The sequence below is a fragment of the Scleropages formosus genome, chromosome 17 (assembly GCF_900964775.1).
Source record: "Scleropages formosus chromosome 17, fSclFor1.1, whole genome shotgun sequence".
NCBI lineage: Eukaryota > Metazoa > Chordata > Actinopteri > Osteoglossiformes > Osteoglossidae > Scleropages > Scleropages formosus.
The window spans coordinates 1492575-1503419 of record NC_041822.1 but is presented as its reverse complement, the minus strand read 5'-3'; the positions used below and the strand labels follow the sequence as shown (position 1 = coordinate 1503419).

The window sequence follows — 10845 nt, the reverse complement described above, 5'->3', positions numbered from 1 at the left end:
TGTTCTATGTCTGGGGAATAATAGCTGTAACACTTGCAAAAGTTAATTTCCAATGATTCATTTAGCTCAAAGTGGACTTCTGCAGGGCAGCATGACATGTAGTTAAAAAGTGAACATCTTGAGTCATAAGTACTACACTTTTCCCTTACAAGTAAAAGAATCAGCCATTCGAGCTGCAGAGCATTACCTACTCCACTTTTGCAGCTCAGTGCAACAACTCCTTATAGGGCATTATGGATGTTTTCATAATGATATTGCTGATTCTGTAAAGTATCAATAAAAGCCTTATCTTTACAAAAGAAACCATGCAGTGTGCACAAACAAAGCCAAGAACATTAATCTAAAATATTATACCGTGAGCTACACTGAAAAGCACTGTTTTACTTTCAATTATTTTTAATCAATACATTATTTTTGTCACTGTATTATTATGTAGACGGACTTGTAAGAAGAGAGAAAACTGTTGCTAAGACATGTAAATTTCATCCCACACAAGCTATTTGTAATTTCATTTTAAGTCTACATACACTAGGTATTTTTGGGTCATGCAAACCGCAGACACCATAGAGAACAATGTTTATTTGTGTCTCCTTGGTAACGAGCGATAGCGCAGTTAGGCAAGACACTTCTCTACTAACCAAAAGCACACGTCTTCCTCTCTTAGCAATTTAAAAAATGAACCTGACAATTTCAAATAATTTGAAATATTTAGCAGAAACAATTACTATCCGTTAAATAGAGTTCACATGGTTAATTTTAGGAAGTATTAAATGACAAAACAGCAAAGTTAATTTTTCTGTTGTGAAAAAGCACAAAATCTCTTCTTGTTCTTCCTGTGTTAAACTCAACTACCGTACCGGCGTATTAAAATCTACGAATTACTGCCTTAAAAATAAAATGAAGTGTTTGCAAGCCTTAATACAGGTGGCTACCGAGCTGTAGTAGAAACAGAGGGTATTGAGAAAAGATCTGTAAAATGTGAACATCTTTCCCTGTGTATTATTGCATATATATTTTAAGGAAAAATATATTTTGCAGACCATGGAAAGTACCCACTATCTCTCGTTTAGTGAAACAGAGTTTGCTTCACAGGTGATGCGCAGAAAGACTGTGCTCGGAGGGCGGTGCAAAGGCAAGTTTTGGGAGACCTGATTGGCTCCCTCTCCTGTCACTCATCGCATCACTCCGTTATATTATTTGCACACGGTTCCCCTATAAATAGCGGGTTGAAACTTCGCCCATCCTCGTTCGGACTGTCTCGGGCCGGTCTGGTGTGCTTCGTATAGCGGTCGACTCCGTGGGTCACCTTTTCTCAAAATATCCGACAGCTAAGCAACGGATTACAGAAAAAAAATGTCTTTTGTGCAAAGAAGGGAGACAACATCATCTTATAAGAGGATGTTCGGCGGGGACAGACCCGCGGTGTCCCGGTCCAGCTATTCGAGCCGCCAGTTCTCCAGCCCGATGCGCTCCCGGGTTTCCTTCGGCTTGTCCTCGGCGCCCACCATCTACGCGACCAAATCCAGTCGGGTCCGCAGCAGCGCCCCGCTGCCCAGGTTCTCCTCCGACAGCGTGGACTTCTCCCTGTCGGACGCCATCAGCACCGAGTTCAAGGTGAACCGCACGAACGAGAAGACCCAGATGCAGCAACTGAACGACCGCTTCGCCTCGTACATCGAGAAGGTGCGCTTCCTGGAGCAGCAGAACAAGATCCTGCAGGCGGAGCTGGAGCAGCTGCGGGGCAAAGGCACGTCCCGCATCGGGGACCTGTACGAGGAAGAGATGCGCGAGCTGCGCAGGCAGGTGGACCAGCTGACCAATGAGAAGGCCAGAGTGGAGGTGGACCGGGACAACCTGGCCGAGGACATCGAGAGGATCCGCGAGAAGTACTGCAGCCGTTCCGCTCCTTACTCTTAGTCTTTTACAATTCGTCAATATTTCACTGTAGAAGTTTGTCATCTCTGTACTTTCCACGTTTTTTGTGCTGAGCTGACAGTTTTCGAGTAAAAAAGCTGTAAAACAAGAAAATCATTATCAAGAAGACTGCTAAAAGCAAGCAAGAACATTTTAATATTATAATAGGGCCAGGTTAGGGTGGTGGGCTTAGGACTTCTCCTCGGTTAGAAGCCCTCCCATGCTGTAGTTCCCCTCATCAAGGTGAAGGTACTTTCCCTGCGTCGACAGAGTAAGAACACCCTGCTGTAGAAATGGGTAAATCATTGATTGTCTAATATTGTAGGTCACCTTGGACAAGGTGGCCGTTAAAAATAAGGGCAAGAATATCATGATGATTCAGTTAATGAATTAAATGTAAATGAGCGGGTGATGTCTTTAAATGTTTTTTTATTCAACTTTCAGACTTCAGCAGGAAGTTCTTCAGCGTGAGGAGGCTGAAACCAACATGCAGAGTTACAGACAGGTAAGACGCATAAGCAGACATGCACGTACACTGACTAAAGACAAGTATATATCTTGCATGTAGCTCTGTATCTCAACGTCTGTATTGTTGAAAAATAAAAAAAACAATCATTCTTAATTCTTTGCCCTTAAAGTCATTATATCACCACTGGATTTCTGTGCCAACATCTAAAACAATGCAGCTTTAAACTGAACTGAAGTATGTGGAATGTGTCTTTTATTATTTTGGCTTGGCCATAGTTAAATTATCAGCCCGTTAAATCTCCAGCCTGTGATTGCTGGCTTGAGTATGAACAAACAAACTTAGTTGGCCGTCTCGTTTTTTTTTTGTGACTCAGTTCCACTGGTATAAATCTTGCTAATCTCCTAGCCTGAGGTGTGAAGTGGACTGGATGTGCTGCTGGACCACAAAACCAAACATACAGGCACACATAATAAAAATAGCAACAACGGTTCTAATAGATGGGCGGCATCACAAGGTATGTAATGTAGTTACTATGAACTCCGCCCAGGGACCCTTTCCCGCTGGTGTGGTCATGATGTTCTGAGCAGCGTGAGGCCGTTTAGGACTCCTCAGGTCCTAGTGAGTCATGCTGGTGCAGAGTGAGTGTTTTCTACAGTCTAGAGCATCCATGGCACAAATTCCCAACCTTCATCTTTTCTCAGCAAAGCAGAGCACCTACTGTATAGCCATATGCTATTCTCTTTACCTTTCTCCAGATTTAAAGAGAATGTTTTTACTTCAGGGTGGTGTGGTGGCGCAGTGGGTTAGACCACAGTCCTGCTCTCTGGTGGGTCTGGGGTTTGAGTCCCACTTGGGGTGCCTTGTGACGGACTGGCATCCCGTCCTGGGTGTGTCCCCTCCCCTTCTGGCCTTACGCCCTGTGTTACTGGGTAGGCTCCGTGACCCCGTATAGGACAAGCAGTTCTGAAAATGTGTGTGTGTGTGTGTGTGTGTGTGTGTGTGTTTACTTCATGCCTTTTAAAGAGATTTAATTATTTATTCAGATGAATATTTACATCCTTCTCAAGGGTGAATTAGCAGTTATTATTTTACATGACACTTTTCTTCTAAGCAACTGTGTGAAGCTGCTTATAATAATATACTCACTTATACAGGATGATAATTTTTATTAGAACAATTTAGGGTAAATACCTCCCTCAAAGGGGAGCGTGGTCGCGTAGCGGGTTTGGCTGGGTCCTGCTCCCCGGTGGGTCTCTGGTTCAAACCCTCCTTGGGATGCCTTGCGACGGACTGGTCTCTTGTCCTGGGTGTGTCTCCTCCCCCTCCAGCCTTGCGCCCTGTGTTGCTGGGTTAGGCTCCGGCTTGCCGTGACCCTGCCTGGGACAAGCAGTTTCAGACAATATGTGTGTGTACCTTGCTCAAGGGTACTACAGCAGGTGTTTGGATTTAAACCTGGGACCTTTGAGTTCAGGGATGGTAAATCTAACCTCTACAAGTAAAGTTTTAGTTTTGAATGCAGGTCTTTCACTAGCTTCTGCTCAAAGTGGACAAATAAAAAGCCACGCCCACCTGCATTTACTTTAATGCTGATATTATATTTACATTTATTCATTTAGCAGATGCTTTTCTCCAAAGCGACGCACATCTCGGCAAAATATTAGTTATTAGTAAGTAAGTTAGATATTAGTTTCTTAAGTAAAAAATTTTAATAATTGATCAGTGAAAATCAAGAACTCAGGATTTAAAATGAAGAGCTTACCCAAGGTGTTGCTCTCCCAGTGTGTGTTGGGGCACAACAGGAGATTGGGCAGAATGTTTTCATTGAAAATGTAGCCTTTGTGAGCCAGCTATTATATCAGCAGGATGATCCCTAGTTTATTTTAACACAAGAAAAAATGCTGCATTCCAAAGCTCTAATACAGGCCATGAACTCATGCTCTGAGACTGAGCTGTGGTGTAAAAATGGAAAACTTCAGGATTTGCGAGATAGCTTCTAGCAAAGGTGTTAAAACATCATGACTTAAAAGCAGATTATAAATCATATAAAACATTAATGACATTAGGTGAGATGGGTTTTGGCTTCTGCATTTCTCTAGTAGTAAAATTGTGTAACTCTGCTTGGGCAAAAGTATGCATTACTTCTTCCTGCTGATACAAACCCTACCCCATCAAGGGACACACCCCAAGCAAGCAAAGGACATGGCCACTGTAACATCCAACTGAAGTGTATGAACTCTGTGCTGAATCTGTGGGTAGGAGCACAGCTGAATGGGCAGCTTTGTCCATGGGATTAGTGGCGGAAAAGCTGCTTCTCCTCACTTAGCTTAGTTAGTGTGGCTGACCCAGCAAGCTGCTGTGCAGCTGTTGCTGCTGAACACCATGTGTAGCATGGAGTGTGTGGCTAAAATCTGAACGTTTTTATTCCAAAACACACCCACGGCTGATTCTCACACAAAATGTTTGCTGTTAATCGGAAGTGTAGGTTTTTGCAGTTAAAAGAGAGGAATCCTTTTTCAGAGTGCAATGGTACATATCTGATCCAAGGAGTTCATAACACATACTATATAAGACATTATTTGATGGTAATATCTTTTTTCTCATTTAAAAAAAATTAAATCACCTCAATGGCTGATCGTATGTGAAGTAATCTTATAACTGAAAACTGACTTGGCCTGTCATTGTCACTGTTATGTAGGATGTGGACAATGCCTCCCTGGCACGTCTGGACCTTGAACGTAAAGTGGAGGCATTGCAGGACGAAATCATCTTCCTGAAGAAGCTCCACGATGAGGTAGGCAGAGCCACGGAAAGCATGGTTTTCTACCATTCAGTTAGCCCTACCCCACCCTTCCCAACAGCCCCTGTGGTCCAGCCCCACCCCATCATTCTGACAACTTCACCTCTTTAAAGCAGTCCTGCCCACCCTTCCAAATAGCTCTACCAATGTGAACCAGCCCTACTGCATTGTTCCCGGCAGCCCCACCCCTCTGTGCCAGCCTTGCCCACCATTCCAAACAGCCCCACCCATCCGATGTAGGCCTGCCTCGCCATTCCCAACAATTCCACCCCTTTGGCCAGGTCTACCCTAACCCATTTCCATGTTCAGACTTCCTACTGCCTAAACAATGTGAAGTGGTCCTGGCTAGGGAACATGGGCACTCTTTGTGGCCATAGAACTGCTTGTACAGGTAGACAAGGACAGAAGGCCAGTGGATGGAGACATGGTGACCCTACCCTTGGCCTTACTCCTCTGCAGGAGATGGCTGAGGTGCAGGCTCAGATCCAGGACCAGCATTTGCAAGTGGAGATGGAGGTGGCTAAGCCGGACCTGACTGCAGCACTGCGTGATGTCCGCCAACAGTATGAGAACCTGGCTGCCAAGAACATTCATGAGTCTGAGGAGTTGTACAAGTCTAAGGTGCGTTTCTAAGTGTGTCTCTGAATATTCTTCACCTTTGTCAGTGACATGAAATAATTAGACTAAATGGAATATCTTCTATCAGAAGATGGACTCTCAAACATATCATGGAACACATTATTTATTATTGTTTGTAGGTTCATTAGTCCTAATTTTAGCAAACGCTAGGAATTCCTGAAGTATTTTTAAATTTCGAAAGGAACCAGAACAAATAAATTGCTGTTTCTTTAGATGTTGCTTATTGCAGTTTCCTGTCGAGTATTTCTAGGCATTTTCCAGGCTATTTTATGTTTAAATGAGCCCCAGTCACACCGAGGAAGTCATGTGTTTAAGAGGAATCGAGACGAAGCACGGTGCCAAAGCCATTCCTCTAAATCTTGTTTGCGTGGCTGACCGAAAGATCCTATATCTGCTCATGCCTCATATGACTTCCCCCTTACTTTTCGATCCCTGTCTCTCGACCGACAGTTTAACGACCTCTCTGAAGCGGCTGCCCGCAGCAGTGATGCCCTTCGGCTGGCCAGGCAGGAGGCCAATGACTACCGGCGTCAGGTCCAGGCCCTCACCTGTGAAGTGGATGCCCTCAAGGGGACTGTGAGTAGACGCAGCTGCTTTTGTCACAGGGAAAGTGGTTCCTTTGGCTTCAGATCTGAACTGGGGTACTGAGTGATACTACTGGTGCTCCGTATCTGTTCCAGAATGAGTCACTCGAGCGCCAGATGCGGGAGATGGAGGAGAACTTTGCACAGGAGTCCTCTAACTATCAGGACACCATTACCCGCCTGGAAGAGGACATCCGCAACATGAAGGGTGAGATGACAAGTCACCTGCGGGAGTACCAGGACCTGCTCAACGTGAAGATGGCACTGGACATTGAGATCGCCACCTACAGGAAGCTGCTGGAGGGCGAAGAGAGCCGGTGAGCTTGATGTACTGATGCATATATGTGTAATGGTCATAAAGTGGACACAGACTCATACACTCAAGCATTACTGATAGAATTAAAACCCTATAAACTATTCCAAAGCATGTTTTTGAAAGGTTTCATCAATCATGTAACTTTTATATCTCTTAATGGCTTTTTTATAACATTGAGGAAATAAATGTTGCATTTTGCATCCGGAGAAAGTTCATAAAGTTTGGTTGTTAGGAAGATTAAATCCAGAGCAGCTTAGCAAGACATTTTTTCATCTCTTCTTCTAGGATTTCTTCTCCTTTGCCAAACTTCTCTACTTCTCTCAACCTAAGAGGTATGTTTTCTACCTGGTAGAATGGAACATTACTGTCATAACAGGAAGGGTGCTTTCCCTAACCATGTGATCTCATATGTCATCTTAGAAGCCCTGGTGGAATCCAAGCCCATGATTGAGAGCTTTTCTTCCAAAAAGGTGGTCATTAAGACAATTGAGACCAGAGATGGTGAGGTAAGGGGTGCTCCCATCAACCTAGGTTTCACTTAAACATGATCTAGGGGTAGTCGGTAATAAATATTTGAAGTTATTAGGTACACGTTTTTCTTTGTTAATGTTGCTACTTTGCATCTTGCTAATTTGTATCTGGTGATGCAATACTTTGCGTCATCTTTAAATGTAAGTAAATTTAAGGAAAAAGTGTTTTTTTGTGCAGACATCTGTAGATCCCTTTATTATCTTCCTTTGTAGATTTCAACCACCCCAGGAATCATATTTAGTTAGCAGCTGTGGATCTGATCATATGACAAACATAAGCTTAGTTGAATTTGCAAACATCTGTTACACTTTTTTTGTTTAAATTATGAAACCAAATGGCATAAAGCGGTCAGGAACCCAATAGTCATTATTTTAAGAGATCGACAGAATTATTTCAGGAGTTCTGGCTCACGACCTAGTTCCACAGTCTGATCCTCAGAGCTGGCTGACCTGAGGGCCTCCTCTTTTCTTCACAGGTGATCAACGAATCGACCCAGCATCATGATGACCTGGAGTGAGCCTGCTGCCTCTGCATGCTACAGAGAAAAAAGGAAAAAAAAAGACAAAATGATTCTGAGGCCAAGAGCAAGGAACAGCTTTGCTCAATGACAGTAAAGACAGAAAATAAAATGCACAAAGAAAAAAGCTTTAAAAGTGCCTTTTTGCCATAACAAGACAGGTGGCAGGTAGAGGGGCCTGTTAGGTATAGATGCTGTAGGCATAAAGAACAGCTTTAGTGAATTATCCTTTACCACAGTCTCTAGTTTACATTCAGATCATATGCCAAAAATAAAACAGCAATACTTTCTGCAATAGAAATGATTTTCACTTAAACCTTTTTTTCCAGGGAACCTGTGCACCACTTCAGACACAACTGTGATTGCTTCTGTATGACAATAAACATTTTGACAGAAAAAAGAATTGTCTGTGGTTTCCTTAAAACTGTTGCTTTTGTTAATTTAAATTGTTAAGAGATGGAACAAATTAATCTCATTAGGCTAGGGGTGGGTGTATTTTTTAAGGTGAAGCAGCAGGAAAAAAATTTAGACAGCCATTCGTTCTTAATCACTAGACATGTAAAGTGTTACTAGATAGAGGTATTTGTCTCAACACTGATCTGTGGATGTCTTTTTTTCTATTATGCATTTGTTACTGTGGCCACATACTTGGAGTGTTTTATGACTTAGATTAAAAATGCTAAGAACTTGGCTTTCAGTGTTACCATGTGTTCACCCACCAGCTGATATTAAAGGCAGCCAGCTACATGTCTGTGGCTCGGGAACGCCACCTCTTCTTCTACAGCCACAGTTTGTAAAACAATACAAGCTCACAAAGACCCAACAGTTGATTATAACTACACCCCAAGTGTGTAATGAGGTTGTTTCCTAACTTCCTTGTCCTTCCTGATTATTTCCACACAGTAAAAGTGTGCCTCTCAGTCTTGGCTCCGTTGTGGTAGAATGACCTCCCCCCCTCTCTCTCAGAACTGCTGATATTTTTTTTTAATAGTATATTTAGGATTTTTCTTCCCTATAGTGGTGTGTGGCAGTTATTTCGTGCATGCTGCTTATTTCTTTGTCAGCAGTGGTACAATTAAGATAATGCACATATCGTATTTTCTATGAGATGTATGTTGCTTTGGAGAAAAGCATCCGCTAAATTAATAAATGTAAATGTTAGATTCCAATGAGACTCTATTTTCTGTAAGCTTGAAGAAAAAGAAGCACATTGTCTGTGTCTTGTTTCCTCTCCTCCACCAATCTGGTTGAAATTTTTAAGTTTGTTAAACTCACAAGAGGACAGATGAAGATGGAGTACAAGCAATAACTGTTATAAATGAGATCCAGCGATACTTAATTCATTGTGCTTCTTGGACTACTAACAAGTATGAAGTGAGGGTTAAGGATTTGTTCGGCAGCAACCATCTATGTGCCTGGTAAATGTTGAAAAATGATGGTCACTACAACTGGGTGTACAGAAACACTTTCCGGCTTCACCATCCAGTGGAGGATGACTTGCTGTTTGAAGTGTGGAAGGCAACAATTTTTACAGTGGACCATTACTGTGATCTGGTTGTTAGTAATCATTTTTGGCTTCTTGTGCAATTTCAAACCTCCAACCGAAAGTCACTGTGGTTTCCTGTTCAGCTTCTCGTGTTGCATCTCTTCTGACTCAGAGCTTCATAGCTCTGGCCCCTAATGGCCCTGGAGCCTCCAGGGTAAGCCAGGAGCTGCTCTTCCTGGAGAAGCGTCAACTTTGCTGTACAAGGAGGAGTAAGAACACCTTTATATGCATGACTTGTGCAAAGCTGTGCTTCTGGGTTATAAGCCTAATGCATCACCTACTGCTGCATGGAACCCTCATTCATAGATTTAAATCTTAATGGAACTTTGTTAGATCTTAACAGGAAACTTTGGTGACAACTTAGAAAGAGATTGTGGTGTTTAACCCTAGAAGCCTAATTTAGTCTGTTAAAAAAAAAAAAAGTAATGGTTTCTTTGGAGATGGGTTCTAAATTTGCTGTCTGCCAGAAGTTTGTTTTGGATCACAGTGAGCGTTTAGGTTCAACTCCAAACCCAGACTGAAACAGACCTGTTTAATTGATGAGTTGATGCAAGGCATTGCTTGTATACATCTTTAGTCAAAAGCCCCATCATCTAAAGAACCTAATATTAATGGGTGATTTGCCTCACTTTCTCATGAATACTGTTATCACCTTCCTGCACACAACTGGAAATGGCTGCATCAGAAAGGCATCAGATTGGCAGAGGTTGCTGTGAGGCTGATAAAGGCCTCCAACTCCAGCTGTGTGGTTTTTGGATGGATGCTGCACACGCTGAGTGTGCTCCTCTGAGGGATTTTATAAATACAATATGATTAACAAGAACTTTCTACTTACCAGTGAAATAAATGTGTGTTTAATGGTATACTGAAACAATTTTGATCTTAGAAAAACCCTATGCAAATTGTGCAGTTATGCACTTTCTTTGATAGTCTGGTCACTGGTTATTTATACCCCAAAAATCCTTCTATCTTTATGCAGGGTAGTTATAGTAGAACTGTGTCATTAATGTCTGTGAGAAGGACCATCCAGCAGACAGGGGTAAGTGCTCAGATGGGCTGTTTTATTGTTGCTTGATGCTCAAAAGCGGGAGACGAGGACTGGTTGGTGTCGGGGCTTCACACATGATCAGGTCGTGACAGTGGTTTGTCTGCTTCATGGCGGCTCTCGTTGTCTCTGGTCTAGAGTGCTGGCCCCACTATTGGCAGGGAGAAGGGTTAAATAGGGTTTAGACACAGGTGGGTGTCAAACCATGCCTACACACCAAACTGCCACACCAATCCCGAATCAGAGCATAGACTGGCTGAGCTTGCACACCGGGTTGCGGAACCTCTTTAAAAAATATAATTTCTCCTGCGTATGAAACAGAAACCAACCTACCTCCTCGTCCCTCCTAGACCCTCCTCGTCGTTTGCCCCTCGTTCCTTGATCTCAGCATCCCTGGCTCCAGATCTCTGCTTTGCCTGTTCAACCTCAATTCCAGTCTCGACCCTAATACAACATCTACGACTTGATCGACCCACGCCTGTCCCCA

At 43.0% G+C, this 10845-nt stretch overlaps 1 protein-coding gene across 1 annotated transcript; it reads left to right on the top strand.

Moving 5' to 3' along the window:
• Positions 1–1239: 1239 nt before the first annotated feature.
• LOC108939023 (vimentin-like) lies at positions 1240–8167 on the top strand. Its single transcript, XM_018760115.2, has 9 exons — positions 1240–1886; positions 2359–2419; positions 5079–5174; positions 5640–5801; positions 6270–6395; positions 6500–6720; positions 7005–7051; positions 7140–7225; positions 7726–8167. Exons 1-9 carry the CDS (start codon positions 1354–1356, stop codon positions 7765–7767), a joined length of 1374 nt encoding a protein of 457 aa, XP_018615631.2. The 5' UTR covers positions 1240–1353; the 3' UTR covers positions 7768–8167.
• The last annotated feature ends 2678 nt before the right edge of the window (positions 8168–10845 follow it).

Excerpts from the sequence above, each read along its gene's own strand:
- LOC108939023 (XM_018760115.2), top strand. The coding sequence starts at position 1,354 with ATGTCTTTTGTGCAAAGAAGGGAGACAACATCATCTTATAAGAGGATG. Across the intron at positions 1,887-2,358 it reads ATCGAGAGGATCCGCGAGAA|ACTTCAGCAGGAAGTTCTTC; the intron begins GTACTGCAGCCG and ends TTCAACTTTCAG. Across the intron at positions 6,396-6,499 it reads TGGATGCCCTCAAGGGGACT|AATGAGTCACTCGAGCGCCA; the intron begins GTGAGTAGACGC and ends TATCTGTTCCAG.